Source organism: Morus notabilis, unplaced genomic scaffold (assembly GCF_000414095.1).
Source record: "Morus notabilis unplaced genomic scaffold, ASM41409v2 Scaffold1388, whole genome shotgun sequence".
NCBI classification, from domain to species: Eukaryota; Viridiplantae; Streptophyta; class Magnoliopsida; order Rosales; family Moraceae; genus Morus; species Morus notabilis.
This window is the reverse complement of record NW_010362392.1, coordinates 259,130-277,742: the sequence shown is the minus strand read 5'-3', so window position 1 is coordinate 277,742 and position 18,613 is coordinate 259,130. Positions and strand designations below refer to the sequence as shown.

General features: G+C 34.8%; 2 protein-coding genes across 2 annotated transcripts in view; both read right to left on the bottom strand.

Annotated features, from left to right (window-relative positions):
• Positions 1–2,203: 2,203 nt before the first annotated feature.
• On the bottom strand, positions 2,204–4,796 carry LOC21398455 (endoglucanase CX). The gene is made up of 7 exons (XM_010101905.2): positions 4,549–4,796; positions 4,148–4,357; positions 3,798–3,998; positions 3,609–3,701; positions 3,363–3,524; positions 3,164–3,275; positions 2,204–2,850 (listed from the first exon to the last, which is right to left on the bottom strand). Exons 1-7 carry the CDS (start codon positions 4,765–4,767, stop codon positions 2,360–2,362), a joined length of 1,488 nt encoding a protein of 495 aa, XP_010100207.1. The 5' UTR covers positions 4,768–4,796; the 3' UTR covers positions 2,204–2,359.
• Positions 4,797–16,483: 11,687 nt separating this feature from the next.
• Positions 16,484–18,613, bottom strand: part of LOC21398454 (beta-carotene isomerase D27, chloroplastic) — a 2,635-nt gene continuing 505 nt past the window's right edge. Inside the window, 6 exon segments of the mRNA XM_010101904.2 lie at positions 16,484–16,785; positions 16,894–16,989; positions 17,098–17,204; positions 17,317–17,378; positions 17,507–17,599; positions 18,416–18,613. The exon segment at positions 18,416–18,613 is cut by the window's right edge and continues 30 nt beyond it. Coding sequence (XP_010100206.2) covers positions 16,736–16,785; positions 16,894–16,989; positions 17,098–17,204; positions 17,317–17,378; positions 17,507–17,599; positions 18,416–18,613 — 606 coding nt within the window. The 3' untranslated portion in view covers positions 16,484–16,735.

The window sequence follows — 18,613 nt, the reverse complement described above, 5'->3', positions numbered from 1 at the left end:
ATTTCCTTTGCTTAAAAAAAAAAAAAAAAAAAACCAAAACTGCAATTATTTGAGGGAAATTTTTACATAAGAACTATTCTATTATACTATTGGCGGGTATTACTATTCTTGTTTCGAATTAATTTTTTAACAGTATGGTTTATAATTAAGATATTAAAGAATAATTTGTGTTGCAAGCCGTAAATGTTTAACGTGATTACTCACAAAACTGATAATTAACTTTAACGGCTAAAACAATAATTTCAACCGATAATATAATGAAAAAGGACAGTTCTTAATTTGTAAAGTACAAGTCCGCTGATTTGAGCTCTAAAGGGCAAAATTATGCAACCAGATAAAAAGTAAGAAAACGTTTATGTACATCATTGCTTCCATCAAGTGAAATATTGCCCCTCTTGTTAATCATAATCCTCTGCGTATATAAATTGAGTCTCGTTCACTTTATTGATTCGAGTTTAGAATTTAAATTTTGTTACAGTAAAAAATTTTAAAAACAGTCACATCTAATTTTTTTACTACAGCAAAAAGTTCTCACATCCGTTTAGTTCGTTGATTCGAGTTTTTAATTCGAGTTGAGATGTGATTTTATGTGAGAGCTTTTTACTGTAGCAAAAAAGTTAGATGTGATTGTTTGTGAGAGCTTTTCACTGTAGCAAAACTCAAATTCTAAACTCGAATCAGCGAAATGAACGGGGCCTTAAAATCACATCTCAACTCAAATTACAAATTCGAATCAGCGACGTGAACAGGCCCTAAACTTGCTATCTAATGCTTCAATTATTATTATTTTTTTTCTGTTACAACTTTACTATTTTACTTTGACGGGATTATGATAAAAACGGTCCACATAAACAGTGGTGGATTTGACCCTTTTACATGAAGAGTATGAGCTAGTTAGGTATGGGCACATTTGTTGTTTAGTATTGAAAAACTGAATCCACTGCTGTTCAGAAGCGACATTCATTTAGTGGCACAAATTTAAGGGGCCAAAAATGGCTCCATAACTTCCAAAAGAATCGGGATTTCTTGGTGGCCGAACACATGCTAAATAATGGCATATATCTTTTCGTTCACTATTTGGATACCACATGATCACTACTTTAAGCGGTTTGGACTATTTGTCAATAAGTTTCTTTGGCTTCACTGCCCTCTCATGCCTTGATACCCCTTTTACGATTCATGTGCAACAATCTTATGGAGATGTGAATTGATTGAACGGATTCGGTGTTAGGATAAATTTAAGGTATTAGTATTTGTTCTATTAGAACAAACAGAACAAACATTAATACCTAATACTAGGAACACGTAGACCGCTAAAAGTACCGGTTCGTATTTGGGAGGACATTCTTATACCTAATACTAAAAGAGGGAGGGGTAGACCAAGAATTACGTAGACTGAAGTCATTAAGAAATACATTTTAGATCTAGGCTTTCAAAAAAGTTTAATTTCGAACAGAGTTGTGTGAAAAAGTGAAATCCATATAGCCGACTCCAATTAATTGAGATTAAGACTTATTGTTGTTATTGTTGTAGTGTTTGTTCTACTAGACAAGAAAGATTGCATTTTTTTCACTTCGTTCAAATAAGAGTACTCGTACGGAATTCTTCTGTATGATCTCTATCATCATCTCTATTCTCTTTATAAATTCTCCTATCCCACCTATAGGTCTATGAATTTATCTATCAATCAGAGGAAATATATTTCTTTTCAAATCCTCTAAATCAGTACTCGTAATGGAAAACCTTTTTGATAATTCATCTAATGGAATAAATGGACCTAATTCCAGGTGTGTATTGGTTTGACATCATTTTCGTTAGAGAAAAACAAAGAGGCTGAGAGGGACATTTTTGAGATTGTACTTTGTACTTCTCGCTCTAGTTATATTAAAATTCTGTAACGACGAGTGACCGTTGTCATCACGTTGAGAATAGAACCGTTGAAACTCGTGTGTGTTTTGTTTGTTTTTGTTCTCTTTCTTGTTTCCTTGTTGCTCTTGAATAGCAGGAATTGGAGCTTCTAATTCCTAACAGCCTTGATTTGCGTTAATTAAGGGCTGTCATAAGTTCCTTTGGCTTTTTTTTGGCTTCTCTTCTTTTGTATCATTTGTCTATTAATGGATTATGTGTACTTTTTTTTGGTACTAGGTGAAAAACTTTGATGAATTTGCATGTTAAAAAAAAAAGAAAAAAGAGGCTTCAAAAGTAATTACTAAACTTTCAAGTCACTCTAAATATGATGCAGCTTTTATGGGAAAGAGGATACATATTTCACTTCAATCCCACTACATCTCACCTCACATTCTACGTGGTATTGATACTAATCCTCGTGCATGATTCCAATAATGCTAATTTTAAGTTCTTAGTTAGGTTTGGCTGCGAAGTAAGCCACGGCGCCAACAAAGGGCGCGTTGATGTAAGTAGCAGGCTCAGATTGCTGGTAGTTATTCCGATCATCGGCGAAATTGTCACGGCTATCAGGGCCGCCGACTATAGCCCCAACAAGGACATTCGGGTTCGGAGAACTGGAGTCGAGGTAGTGGAATCCATCGTTGCAGGGAATGCGGGTGGGGTGCGCATGTATGGACGGCACAGAGGAACCCCTGTGGTGCACATGCTGAGGAAATCTCTCGCCAAACCCCACCATGTAAGACATCTTTGCTGGATTGTCTCCTAGAATGTAGTCAACTTGTTTCTTTGCCTGTGAGATTAGCTTTTCCGCTGTGATTGTTGAGCTTCCACACGTTGCAACTCCCCCATTCAGATTGAGGTACTTGGCATATGTGAGCAGGAGGAGAGCTGAAGAAGTCACATACTGAAGATTGCTTGCACTTCCTTTGTAAAGAAGTCCACCTGTGAAATAATTGTGTTAAAACAAAAAAAAAAAAAAAAATCCGCTCCAAACGGTATAACATTCTACCAAAAGAACTTTTTAGTTAGGGTATAAGTGCATCATTCCTGAAAATATAGGGGGCAACACAACGTTTTGATAAGACAAATGGGAGATTTTATTATTTTCACATTTTACTCTGGTTATAGTATAGGTGAGTCACTAATTGTTTTTTTATAGCAAATAAGTTTTTTGGGTGCGTAATATGCAAATACAATTATTTATTGCCTAAACCTTTATTACTGCATTTTAATTTCTAAGTAAAATATTGTTTACCTGGTGTGTATTGGGCTTGGAAACTAGATGTTCCGGGAATTAGGGAGCATATATAGTTATCAGAGTGGGATTTGTATGGCTGGAATTCCAGAGTCTTTTTCTCAAAGAAGTCCTGGAGAGACCAAATAAAATTTTGTCAAGATTTTGTGATCGCTTGATTTTGCAGGAAGCAAAATGGAAAAGTTTGTGAAGGTTCAACCTTGGAAAGGAGAACCTTGGTCCCGGGTCTCTTGTCATCCCAGCTGAAAGAATAGTTATCATCATAAGCGCCCATTGTATGGCCATTGGACTTTATATAATCCAAATATGAAGTGTTTTGTGAGGCTCTATGAATCCATGAAGCGCCCCAGAGAAGCTCATCCTAATAAAACAAGTGGAATTTATCAGTAATTAACCGCGGAGATAAAGAAGAAAAGAAAGCTAGAATCAAATGCTGTTAGATTACCTGGTATCCTGAGTAGGAACAGTAAAATGGGCAAACCACTGAATTGAGAGAATCGCTATAAGAACCTCTATACCTATCCGCGAAATCGAAGACCTGCAAAATCACATTTTGAAGATTTCTTGTCAATGAAGGCAATGAAAATGATCATAAAAGTACTGCTAAACAATGATATTTTGGTTCATGGCATACTTTCATGGCCGTTTGAAGTAATTTTCTGGAGTACGAAGGGTCGGAGTTCTTGAACACTATTGAGGCTGCAGCCAATGCAGCAGCCGTTTCTGCTGCAACATCGGATCCCGGGCTCTGCGTCGACACCTTGTAAACATTCCGCGGCGTGTCCATATCTTCAGGCCTTTCCCAGCACTTATGATCCATGTTTGGATCTGCCACCTGCACCAACATAATAAATCAGTGAACTTTAAATTCAAAGCCTTTTTTCTGTCCTGTTTTCATAGGCTGCAACACTTCTAATACGTTGGACAAACAGGGTTTTCCATTTCATTGTTTTCAATTTTCGTAACTAGCTTTGTTTAGCTTACTTGGACATATAAGGTTCCTGGAGTGGCAGTGGCTGCTTTTAGAAGATAATCTGACCCCCAGCGAATGGCGGCTCGGGCATGTTCAATCTGGCTGCCCATTTCGTCGCCGAATTCGATAACACTCCATGCCAATAACGTGGTGGTGAAGGCCATTGGCAATCCAAACTTGACATTATCTCCAGCATCATAGTAGCCACCTGTTAAATCGACCTGAAATTCACACAAACAAATAACAAGAAACCATGTGAATTAGTATCATTGATTTGAGACCATGTTAGTTTACCAATTCTCTAACAAATTTAAATTTTTAAAAGCAGGCGTGTCAGTGTCAATAGTTTTATATTCTAATAAGTATATGCAAAAGTAACAAAAACATGTGTTATAAAACTAATCAAGTATACATGATAGGATGAGCCATCAGACAAGCCAGAGTCACCCCGCCATGTGAGCCTCTGATCAGGCGGTAATTTTCCCGACCGCTGCCCTTCAAAAAAAAGGATGGATTTCTCAAGAGCAGTAGAATAGTCCATAGAAGTGAAGGCATGACAACTTAAAGTGAGAGAGCAAAGAGCTAAGCATAGAATTTCAATCGTGAAGGAGAATTTAAATGAAGTTGTCATTTTCTTTTTGTTAGCTAATACAAAGCTTATAATGCTTTTAGTGCTTATGATAAGAATGGTTTGTGTACTGCTATTTATAGGCAAGAAGTGAGGAGAAGTTGAGAGGTTCGTTGGTCGTTAAGAAGTGAGCCACAAAAAGGGGAAAGAGAGTCATGTTGTTCACGGGATCAACTGCGGCAAATCAGACGTATGAGTTGTGGGGACAACAAGCAAATGTTTTTATGACTTTATCCATTTCTTTGGATATAGGAAAGCTGAAAGTTATGGCAAAGAAACAAAAGGATAATATATATATATATATATATAAATTGTGTAGTTAACATAAAATTTATGATATTTAATTTTTATCTGGTTACATTATCAAATATAAATAAATAACAAAATAGCAAAATTGCGTCTTAAGATTAAACTTTTTTGCCTTGATTCTTTGCAGGGTTTTTGGCAGTTTTTGGGGGGAGGAATTTCACTGTCAAATCAAGCTTAAAAAGTCATGCACATTAATATGCGTAATCAACGTTAGTGAAATTTGGGGTTAGGCATGGTTTTTAGACTTTAGGGACTTTGGATACCATAATTTAAGGCGCGGTGTGGTATTTTGGCGGGTCGTATATACAATATATATATATATATATATTTACTTATGTGTGTGTATTTTGTCTTGTATCATGACAAAATCACGGATACATATAGAGAGGAATCACATGGGCCGTCAAAGGGAAAAGAAAAGAAAAGAAAAAAAAGGGATCTGAAGCGCCTATCAATGACTTGAGTGGTGCCTAGAGACAGAGAAAGAAAGAAAGAAGAGGAAAAAAAAAAGGGTGGGAAGTTGTTTATTAATAATTTTGCATGAAAGGTTTCGGTTTTGGACATGGCTATAGTCCCCCACTTGTTTAATGCATGTACTTGTCCTCACTCAATTGTGGCCGTCCGATGAGTATCTCTTAACTTTTAAATGATCCAACAGTGCAAATTTGAAAGGGTATTGAAGGACAATTAATGATACATCAGACGAGACGGGCTACCAGTTGAGTTTCTCAGGAAAAAAAAAAGGGGAAGTCTGATGTAATTCGTTACGACTCATGAGCACTTCGTTACAATTGGCCATAACAGTATTACGTTGTTCTTGAAGTCGGTTATGGCAGTTGAAATTATATTCACATTAATTAAATGACGTGTCTTCTTATTACTACGGTTAAAAATTACTAGGATTGGTATCCTGAAAGTATGAGATATGTTAAAATTTTTATTATTTATTTAATAAAAGAGAAATTTCATTATATCGTGTATGTATTATTTGAATACTTTATGAATATTATTAAAAATTCTACGATTATTTATGTGACTTTAAATATTGTATATGAGTACTATATACTAGATGATAATATTTAAAGATAATAATCGAGACAAGTCCGTAATGAATTTGACTAAAGTTCATAATCTTTAATCAAGAATATTATTAATGCATGTTATTCCCATTACGAATAGAACGAGCTTATCCGCTTCATTAGTATGGAGAAACTGAAGTGAGTGTATTATACATAATGTGATTATATAGGACCAGGACAAGACTCGTTCTAATAATTTTCAGTAAGTATAGAAAATTGATTCGAGTCTACCGATGTTTATATATAGAACGATCTCAATTTTGAGTTCTTAACATACTGCTATTTATAAAATTGTATCTTTTGACTTACTCAGTATGGACCAATAATGAAAATATCGACATTTTCACCGATATTTCTACAGAAATTTCCGTATTTTAGAAGCACTGATATGGAAATAGGGGTGTAGTATCTTTTCCGCAGAATATCTTAAAATTTTCATGGATATTTTCGTAAATATCGATATTTTCACGAAAATTTCTATTTCTGAGTAAAATGTAGTGTTAAATGACCGAATATCGTGGAAATTTTACGAAAATTTTGCGGAATATGGGTAAATTTCTAAGAAATTTCCGCAATCTTATATATATATTATTTTACTTTTCAAAAAAATCTTAAAAATATGGCATGTCTAAAATTATATAAGAAACTATTCAAACTCTTTGTCTTGATATTAATATTGTTTAAACTAAGAATGTGTTCAGAATACATTCCAACCTCCTAAAAGCTCCTTGTAGTATTGATAATTTATCATCATGTATGAAACCATATATGTATGTTATATGTATTATGTTAACTTTTAGTTATTTTACTTAATTTGTTAATATGTGCTTAGTATTCATAGTATTATGATCACACTTTACCTTTCATATTTATCAAATAATTGGTATTTTGATTGAGAGTTTTATCTAATTAATGTATCATTATCTATTTTAAGGTTTTTAAAGTCTCATTTGAAAATATAGTGTTTTAGTATGAATTTCTATTTTTTACGTCAATTTCCACTGATATCGACATTTTCGTCGATATTTCTGTAAAATTTAAGTACCGATATTTCTACAAATATCGATACTTTCATCTTTGGTATGGATTTTGACACACTTAAGTCCTATTCTTGTATCTTAGAGACATGATAAAATAGGTAGCCGCGAATGTTATTATACGAGATTGATTCCGTTCTTTCTTGAGAAAGAAGCAGATAAATAATTCCCTTACAGTGTTGATTTGGTACTTAAACTAGTAGGAACATTCTGGTTCATGAATTTATTTTTTGAATCACTGTCCATTAGATAATCAATAGTACTCAAGGATAAAAAAGTAATTAGAGAATTTAACGGATTTCACATCCTAGCTATAATGATGAATTATTTATGGAGAATTGATCTATATGGAATGACTATATTAAATGGACATTTATAAATATAATTGCCTACAATATCGAGAGTGTAATTTTAAGTTTATAGTGAAGTAATTCTGAAATTAATAGAATTAATTAATTAATTAAAGAGTTTGATTAATTAATAATTTTATTGGAGCTTGATACTATAAATCTATAAGTTCTTGCGTCATTGTTATAAATTCTACTCGATACAAGGGATATTATGATAATTTAAAATTATAGAATCCTAAACTCAATAAATTAATTATGAATTAATTTAAATTTTAGATAATGTGATTTTTTAAATAAATAAATTCGGAATTATCTCCTCTTTGCACTAAAGGTAGGCGCCACATACACACAATGTGTGTGGCAGGGGCGTGTTCTACAAGCTCCAAGATAGAGAAATTAAGCTGTTTCAAATTTAAGTGGGAGTTTTACTTGATTCTGAATTAGATTCAAACTCAAGATACTTAATAGATTTGATGAAATTATCTTTAAAATCTAGGAATCTGAGATCAAATCTATAAAAAAGAGGTGAAGGGATTCTCTAATTTTCAGTCTCCCCCTATAGATTGGCGTGTTCCTTAGAGAGAAAAGCCATAAAAGAAAAGTTTTTTTTACTCCCCAATTCAGTCTTGCTCATGTGTTGAGATTGACTGCAAAGAAAATTAGTTGAGTGATCATTCCCGATTAATTCTAAGTTTGTACCCACACATCGTTTAGTAGAACCAATGACTAGACGAGAAAGACTTACGGTTTTCTGTACCGGAGCTCAGAGCATTGGACATTCGAGGGTCAAAGACTATAAGATATCATCCTAATTGCTGCAAAGGTAATAATTAATGTGATTAATTATTCAAGTATGAATTAATATGATCTATAGCATAAATAAAAGTTTATGGAATTTTTGTTATGCAGTCGATCCACTATGTTCCACTTCTGCTAGAACAAATCGCCCGGAATCGTGTTGGAAACCAACAAAAATGAGTTTCGGTTACAAAAATATACTCTTCTCTCTGTTACGACTCACAAACACTTCGTTACGACTCGCCACAAGAGTATTACGTTGTTCTTAAAGACTATTACGATGGCAAACACTAAGGGCCTGTTTGGTTTATGCATTAAAATAAGTGATTCTTGATTCTACCTTTTGAATTTTAAATTTTTTGTGAGAAAAAAACACTATAACATAATCAAATTCATGGCTTTAAATGCATTAAACAAACATGCCTTAATATTCACATTCATTGAACAACATGTCGTCTTATTACCACGGTTAAAAATGAGTTCCATATCTAAAAATACTCTTCTCTATGTTACGACTCACCAGCAAGTCGTTACGATTCGCCATAAAAGTATTACGTTTTTCATGAAGCCGGTTACGGCGGGGGACGCTATTTTTAAACATTTTATTATGAAAATTTACTATTATACCCTCCAAATATATTTGTAAAAAGACATAAAATAATATAATATTCACCCATATTACAAAAATGTCCTCCAAAACACTTACTCAGTTCAACATTTTCCTATTGGGATCCGTGAGAAGGTGAAAAGTCACTAAAGACACCGGTAAAAACGGGTTGAAATGGCAACTAAATCAAGCCACTTGTTCAATTTAAGCGGGAGAAATGTCCCCCAAAAAAGGGTGCTGGTTCACAGAATTGGCCTTAGGTTTTTGTTTTTGTTTTTTTTTGCTGGTCGGTTTTTATTGGTTAAAAAGGCCTAAAACTTCAACCACAATACCATAATTTCATGGGATTGAGTTGCGGAATAACTTAAAAGAGTCTCACATGGTTTGGTCACGGATTTCACAATATTTTTGGTGGGAAAAACTTTTTGGTGTCCTTTGGGAAGAAAGAGAGGTGCGTGTTTTTTTGTGTGTTTTTGACGGTGGACTTTGAGAAAACAAACAAGCCTCGTATCTTTCTTTTTCTTAAATTCTTATTTTCTCTTTTGAGAAACTTTTGAAATTAGGCTGCATTGTGCAGCAGGCATTGTGCAGCAGGCCAGTGATGTGAACACCTGATTTCTAATGGCATTCGCTATATTACTAGCTTATTCGTGGATGATCACGTGAAAAACTGCGTTGCCAAAACACATGGTAATTACTGATTCTTGGTAAATTTCTTGGTTTCCATAAAAATGCTAAAATGTTTTGGAATGAAGATACCGTGTGTGAGCTAGAATTTTTTTTTTTGTTTTTTTTTTTTTTCAGGGGTGTGTAAATTAAACTAAAATTTTGAACAAAATTACGACGCTAAACATTTTAACTTTGTTTATCTATCAGTATCATTGATTTTTTTGTTGTTGTTGAAAGGATGTAATAGAGTTTAATTCATTTCGTATAGTTTAGAGGTGAAAAGGTTGTGAATTTATGTAGTACTATATTTGATTTTTTATTCATTTGAAATTTTAAGTTTAAAATATGAGTCCTCAATAATCAAAACTTAGGCAAATTTGTACTTAAAAAATTTTAAAGGGTGCAAATAAGGAAAGAAATTGTAAAAAAATAAAAAAATAAAAAAATTAGTATCAAGACAAAAACTTAACAGAGCTCTGCGTGCATCCCATTTTTCCAGGATGTATGTACAATCCAAATATGAAGTCATTAGATAATGCTTAAACAATCTTATTCGTTGATTTTTTTTTTCAGCTTTTATTATGTCACAATTGATTAGTTTATCCTTTTTTTTTTTCTAACGTTGAATCAGTGATAAAATGTGTATACATCTCAATGTATTGTGGTTCTTTCTATGATGTTTTGATTTGGTAGCGATTACAACCACCATGAATGTCCGCTTCCTTAATTTTGAGAGACTTGGACCCGCCCGTTTTCGCTTTCAGATGTCCCAAAAAGCTTACCAAGTTGAAGTAACTACCAGATTTTTCCCCAGAATTGTTGACAGAATGACAGGACTTTTCTTACTGCAATAGCTAAAGTTGTTGCCCTTCTCTCTGTTTTTTTTTTTTTTTTTTTTTTTTAATTTTCAAAACAGTTCATGGCAGGCTTTCATCTGACTCCACCGTAGAATAAGAGCAACCCTTTTTGTCCGTCCCAGAGTTAAAACCCTGCTATTCACGCGGGCCAAACGAATAAACAAGATTGTGTGACCCGCATTCGGTCGTTGAGTGATAAGAGTTTTTTATCCCGAGATAAATATCCTTTTTCAAGGACTAATGCATTGCAGGTCTTGTTGTTTGACTTAAAATCCTGAGGTTGGAAATCTGTATGGCAATTGGCATCAAAAGAATTGAAACAGACTTCTGCGCCCAAGAGACTCAAAAATGATGACTATCTTTATAAAAGACAATCGCTCAAAGACCATCTATTTGCAACACAAAACGCCTGCTTCAAAATGATCTTTGTATATTAGAAACCTTTGATTTCTGTTTAGTATTTTTATTAGTTGTCAATTTATTGACAATCTTTGTAAAAATTCAAAAATCAGGTTTAAGAAGATTTCGTATTGTAAAAGAAGATTCAGAATCAGATTTGAAGTTAAAAATTACACAAAGATATTAGTTGAGATTTAAAAAGATAAGGATAAAAACTTGGTCAAATGAAGATAAGATTTGATGAAGAATTTGAGTTGAAGATTTTGTGTTTGTTGATCAAGATCATGCCGAATCAGTTTAAAGGAAACGTGTTTGAGTGAAAGTCTGCAAATAGACTTTGATATATATATATATATATATATATATATATATTTGTGCGTGGATGATAACTTTAGACATGAAGAGCTATATGCAGGTTATGGGTTTTGGTTTTGGAAGTTTGATTGGGCTTGGTTCTAATGTGGGCTTGGTTCTAAGGTGGACTTGGCTCAAATTGTGAAGGGCAATTTGGATTTGAAAAGAATTTAGAACGTCACTTACTGATATAATGTTGATTTGAATTTCAAGAATGGTGCGGGTTGATTTAAACGAAAAGATCAGGTTGTTTTCATCTAGCAAAGTTTTCGGACTTGAAGATGGTGCATAATCCGAATTCCAATTTGAAGGTTTGAAATAAGATCAAATCGTAGTGAGATTGCTGCAGAAAAAATTGTGGAGAGATTTTTTTAATGAGATTTTTCAGAAGGAAATTTAGATTGTGCCAACGTGAACAAATGGCTAGTTATGTATAAAAAGATATTAACTCTGCTCATTAAAAGAGAGAAGAGTGGGGTTTAATAGAATATTTTCAGAAAATATTCTATTAAACCCCACTCTTCTCTCTTTTAATGAGCAGAGTTAATATAGTCTATGAGTTTTTGGTGAGCCTTGTGCGTTATTGAGGTCGTCCTTCGGGAGAGGGATTTGTTACTCTCGGGAGGAAGCTCTGTCAGTCGAAGGGAGTTCGCCGTGCAGTTTAGAAGACGTGTGGTGCACACTAAACAGAGTCATTGTGCGATTTCATCACAGCGGCGTCATAGTCTAGGAGGGAGTCCTTGAGTTAATAAGTCTATCAGTGTTGTAATTCTTGAAGTATAGTGAAACTATTTACTGTCTGGGCGTGGCCCGGCAGAGTAGGTGTGCGCACTGAACTGCGATAACATATCGTGTGCATTTATTTTACTTTCTGCATTTCTGTCTTTCCTTAGAAATTAATCTGAATAGTAAGAAAGTTGGTAGTATTTCAAATAGTGTTCCAACATCATCTGGAATATCAGACGCAATATCAGATCTAACAAGTGGTATCAGAGTGGTTCACTGACCATAAGTTCGGTGAGATCTTGGAAAATTTGATTTGTTACGTCTAAGATGGATTTGCTGAAGGAATGAGGTTCAGTGTCATGTCCACCTCTCCTTGATGGCTCGAATTATTCTTATTGGAAGGCTCAGATGAAGGCTTTCATCAAGGCTCAAGATGAAAGAGCATGGCGTGCAATCCTAATCGGATGGAAGCATCCAGAAACAAAGGATGCATAAGGAAAGGAGATTCTCAAGCCTGAAGAGTCATGGAGCATTGATGAAGACAGATTGGCCAACTACAACTCACGTGCGCTCAATGCAATATTCAACGAAGTGGATGTTCACAGGTTCAAAATGATATCCACATGGGAATCGGCAAAAGAAGCATAAGAGATTCTGGAGGTGGCTCATGAATGAACATCCGCAGTCAGATAATCAAAATTGAATATGCTAACAACCAGGTTCGAAACTCTTCGAATGCATGAAACTGAAACTATTTTTGAATTTAATTCACGGTTGTGTGATATAGCTAATGAATCCTTTGCTCTTGGTGAAAAAGTTCCCGAGGCAAAACTTGTCAGTAAGACATGAGATCATTACCACAGAGATTTGCCTACAAAGTCACTGCCATTGAAGAGGCGAAAGACAATGAGACTATGAGACTTGATGAATTGATGGGATCACTAAGGACATTTGAAATGAATCTAAGTCAAAATAAGAAGGAGACAGAGATTTCTCAAAGGATTGCTTTCCAAGCCGAAGTGGAAGATAATGTTGAAGAAGAAGATGAAGACTTAATGGAGTCTCTTACTCGATTGACTAAAAATTTCAATAGGGTGATGAAGAAGTTTAACGAGAAGAACCAAACTCCAACTTTCAACAACTCCAACAATTTTCAGAGAAATAAGGGAGCTACAAATTCCTCCAATGATAAGAAGAAGAATAGGAGAATTCAATGTCGGGAGTGCGACGGTTACGGTCATATTCAGTCTGAGTGTGCTAACACTCTCAAAAAGAGGAAGAAGTCTCTCAACGTCACATGGAGTGATGAGGATGCTGAAGGCAACCAGGAAGATGATGATCATGTGAACAACTATGTTGTGTTCAATGTCTACTAAGATGTTCCAAACTGTAGTGTTACAGATCGTGTCACAGCTCATGTTGTAACATCATCTGTAGCATCATCTGCAACACACTCTGAAAAACCAGATGAAAATAGAGATTTTTCAGATTATGACGGTTCCAGCGATGGTGAAGAACTAACTGAGGAGACAATCCAGGAGGCACATGAAACCATGTTCAACAAATGGGTTTTGGTGGTTAAAATGAATAAGTCTTTGCGGAAGCGAGTCGATGAGCTTATTAAAGAGAATGATGTACTTAAGAGGGTTACTGTAAACTATGAATTTCGGGCTGTTGAAAAGGAGAAAAAGCCGCAGGAGACAAGAGCTGAACTAGACCACATTCAAAAGTAATTGAAGATGATGAATTCCGGCACCACAAAATTGGATCACATTCTCTCGATAGGAAAAGCGAGTGGTGATCGACATGGCCTTGGCTATATTGGTGAGAGCTCAATGTCCAAAACAGTGTTTGTGAAGAAGACGTCTGCCCCTAAGCTTCCGACCTCCTCTACTAAGAATGTTACTATCTCATCCCCTCGACATATAAGTTTTGTTCTCACATGCCATTATTGCGGTTTACTTGGCCACATAAGACCGCGATGCTACAAGTATTTAAATGCTTTGAAGAGAGGTATGTTTATTAATTCACCAAATTCTGCAAACTCAAAGAAGACACCTAACGTGAAGATTGATGTGAAAAATAATTTTTCTAGACGTGTGTGGGTAAGGAAATCTGATTTGAGATGTCATAAGGCTTATACTTCTTTAGAAGCATGCACTAATGATTGTGGGTGTAGTGGTAGTGGTTGTACTAAGCGATTGACAGGTGTTAAGAGTATTATACATAGAAGAATGCTACATTCAGGGGGAGTAAGACACATAAAAGATTCAGAGGGAGTAAGCTACGAAGATCAATGCCCTCAAAGATATTTAGTGCGAAGTGTTGCACCGAGTGTTCCAACAAATGTTACAACATGTCTAGGGTGTGATTTTTTTTATTTTTTTTTCCATTTTGTCTTTGGCTTATTTTTGTCAAAAAATGGGGAGAACAATGTAATTTTTTACGTTTTTGAATTTTTAGGATCTCTTGTTAGTTTTGCCAAAAAATGCCAAAGGGGGAGATTGTTAAGTATTTTTATTAGTTGCCAATTTATTGGCAATATTGTAAAAATTCAAAAAACAAGTTCAAGAAGATTTCGTATTGCAAAACAAGATTCAAAATCAGATTTGAAGTTAAAGATTACACAAAGATATTAGTTGAGATTTGGAGAGATAAAGATAAAGACTTGGTTAAATGAAGATAAGATTTGATGAAGAATTTAAATCGAAGATTTTGTGTTTTTTGATCAAGAGCATGCCGAATCAGTTTAAAGAAAACGTGTTTGAGTGAAAGTCTGCAAATAGACTTTGATATATATATATATATATATATATATATATATTTGTGCGTGGATGATAACTTTAGACATGAAGAGCTATATGCAGGTTATGGGTTTTGGTTTTGGAAGTTTGATTGGGCTTGGTTCTAATGTGGGCTTGGTTCTAAGGTGGGCTTGGCTCAAATTGTGAAGGGCAATTTGGATTTGAAAAGGATTTAGAACATCACTTGCTGATATAATGTTGATTTGAATTTCAAGAATGGTGCGGGTTGATTTAAACAAAAAGATCAGGTTGTTTCATCTAGCAAAGTTTTCGGGCTTAAAGATGGTGCATAATCTGAATTCCAATTTGAAGGTTTGAAATAAGATCAAATCGTAGTGAGATTGCTGCAGAAAAAATTGTGGAGAGATTTTTCAGAAGGAAATTTGGATTGTGCCAACATGAACAAATTGCTAGTTATGTATAAAAAGACATTAAGTCTGCTCATTAAAAGAGAGAAGAGTGGGGTTTAATAGAATATTTTCAGAAAAGAGTGTGAGTTTTTGGTGAGCCTTGTGCGTTAGGGATTTGTTGCTTTCGGGAGGAAGCTCTGTCGGTCGAATGGAGTTCGCCGTGCAGTTTAGAAGACGTGTGATGCACGCTAAACAGAGTCATTGTGCGATATCATCATAGCGGCGTCATAGTCTAGGAGGGAGTCCTTGAGTGAATAAGTCCGTCATTGTTGTAATTCTTGAAGTATAGTGAAACTGTTTACTATCTGGGCGTGGCCCTGCAGAGTAGGTGTGCGCACCGAACTGCGATAACATATCGTGTGCGTTTATTTTACTTTCTGCATTACTGTCTTTCCTTGGTAATTAATCTGAATAGTAAGAATGCTGGTAGTATTCCAGATAGTGTTCTAACATCATCTGAAACATCAGACGTAATATCAGATCTAATAATTTCATTATCTAACGAAAAGTATCACTTGAGAGTGGCAAGTTTGCAATCAAACGGACCCAAAAAGAAGAAAAAAGCCTTTAGATCAAGCCTTCATTATTACTAAAGACCCGTTTAGTTTATTGATTTGAATTTTTAATTTGAGTTGAGATGTGATTTTATGTGAGAGCTTTTTACTGCAGTAAAAAAGTTAGATGTGACTGAATCTGAGAGCTTTTTACTATAACGAAACTCGAATCGGTGAAATGAACGAGCCAAAATGTTCATAAAATCTATAAAACCGCCCAAGTTAATTATCGTGTCGGTTACTGGCCCCGTCGGTCTTTTCTGGTCAACCGGCGGGCGGGCAGGATGGTGCAGCCTATTTAGACTGTTTGACAGGTTTTATGCACAACCCTAGCCACGTCATATTGGTTGTAAATAGTAATAGATCGTTGATTTAATACAGCAGCAACACTAGTTGATTTTGATAATAGTCTCTTTGTGCCTTAGTGAGGATATGAGATCTGTAGTGTCTACTTTTATGTTCATGTAACCCAATAATGAACCCAACAAAAAAAGAAAAAAAACACTCAATATGATTCCTGAACAATCAAAGACCAAGAGCTAACTAGTCTCCTTCAACGGTTAGTCACATTCCAATTTCAACTAAAAGGAGACGTGGGAAGCCTCCTTCTTGGCTTTATACTATGCTCCTAAGGTTTTATTTTTTTATTTTTATTTTTATTTTATTTTTTAGGAAAAACTATATCCAACTGAGTCAATTTTATTTTATTTTATTTTTTTTTCGGTTACCACATAGTAGAATATCAACTATATAACATATGAAACGAATTCGCGGGGTACAAGAATAACGAAGTAGCAACTCAAGCCTTAGAAAATGAGACATTGGCTAAGGCTATCATATAAATATTGTACACTGCTGCTCTCTGATTCTCCAAGAAGTTGAGATCCTGCCTTTGTATCAGGTCACTCTAGGACTCTATGATTGTATAAGTATGACATATACAAAACAAGTGAATAAACAGCAATGCTTGGCGCATTGTTGAGATGTACAAGGTAGAAATACTTCTCTTCTGTTCTTCTCAAGCTTCTAATTTACGACAGACACTGGAGCTAGGATTGGCCATAGAGCCTGCAAATGATAACACTTTAGTAAGGAGAAAAATGAACATTATATAATGCATATATGTCTCTCTGTGTGTGTATATATATATATATATATCACTTGTACAAAACTTACATATTTCAGAAAAACATGGCTGTTTAGCCACTGGATCCTCTTCAAATGGGGGTGGAACTTGGCCGTACACCATCTCGCAACTCATATCTTCAAACTCTGAGGATGAGAGATGGACAAATAACGTCACATGAAGCAAAGTTAAATGACATCTATTTTGAAAGAACGTTTTGGCCATCAGTGATTAACAAAATCGGGTTGAATTACTTGGTATCATGGTTAACGGAAGTCCGAATTCGTTAGTGAAGAAATCTTGAGTTGGAATCTTGCACATGTTCACGCACATTCCGACGCAGCCGCTTTCCTCCAAGTACCTTAATGAGGAGGGACTAAAAGTTAGATTGTAATTAGAATTTACCTATAAAAACTTTCTTCCTATTTAGTTCTTACTCTGCTTCAACTTTGATATGAAATGTCTGGTTTTACCTGCACTTCTTTATGTGGACTCCACTTCTTTGCTTCTCTCCATTCACCTCAACTTCTATAACCTAAATTAAGGCGGAAAAGTATGTAATCCTTCATATTTCTATATTTGAAAGTAACTACAGATAGAAACGTAACTATTGAAAACTCGTCTATATGTATTATATTTGTGTGTGTACGTCAGTATGATTACCTCAGAAGGGCCAACTAGCCAGTGGAAGAAAGGGACTGTCAATGCAGCATTGAACTCTGCAGCCCACTTTGTTGGTGGAAATAATTTCCTGAACTGCAAGTAAGGGGAATAAGTTAATCACCATTTAACCCGCTCTAAACTTATTGTTTAACATTTTGCCTTGAGAAGTTAATCCGAAACATACCACTCCCTGGTGGCTCTTATCATAAATCATTACGACTTGCATGTAGAGAACACAAAACAGAACAAATCCTCAAAAATACTAAATACATTAAACAGTGACCCACACAGTACTTTATAACAGAGTATTAGGATCCTTGTTGTCATAATTTACCATAACAAATGTCATAACCAGGAGTTATTAACTAATTCAAGACACAATGTATCTGTTATGTAATGCTAAATTATGCCAAAGCTAAATTTTAGCATTTGAATAATAAAACCACCATCAGATGGAGAATTATTTTTTATGCTAAATTTGATATATATCATACTTGCTGCAAAATTTAGTTCCAAATATAGCACATGTCAAATTTTGGTGGTTCATTTTGATCGACTGACATAGTCATTTTTTTTTCTTCTATTTAATCACCATCATATCATTATTTCTGTATTATTTTAAAGTTAAGAGTTTATTTTTATGACAAAATAAAATCACATCAAAGTCAAACATGCCATTTTCACACTATTTAATTAGTACTTTAATATCACTGCTTGTTGCCCAAATAGCAAACATTTATTTCCAATTATATATATATATATATAAACTATTAAAATTTAAATTGGTTAGAAAGATAAAAGGCAGACATTTCCTGAACAAAAGACACATCAATCACCAAAAAAAAAAAAATTCATTAATAAAAGAAGTTTAATTTAGAAAATGTTAAAGATAAAATATATAATATCCACCTGAGCAGGCGCACCTGGAGGCAGCATGGACAAGAGCACTTCTCTAACAACTTCTTGTTGTTGCATCCGAGACCTTCCTTGCATGACTCTTTTTGACACATCCACAAAGCTCTCGTAATCATAATCCCACAACCCCTTTTTCTTCTCCCTCGCCGCCGGAGCAGCCGCCGCGAACCTCTCCATCTTTCGGGCGAAGAG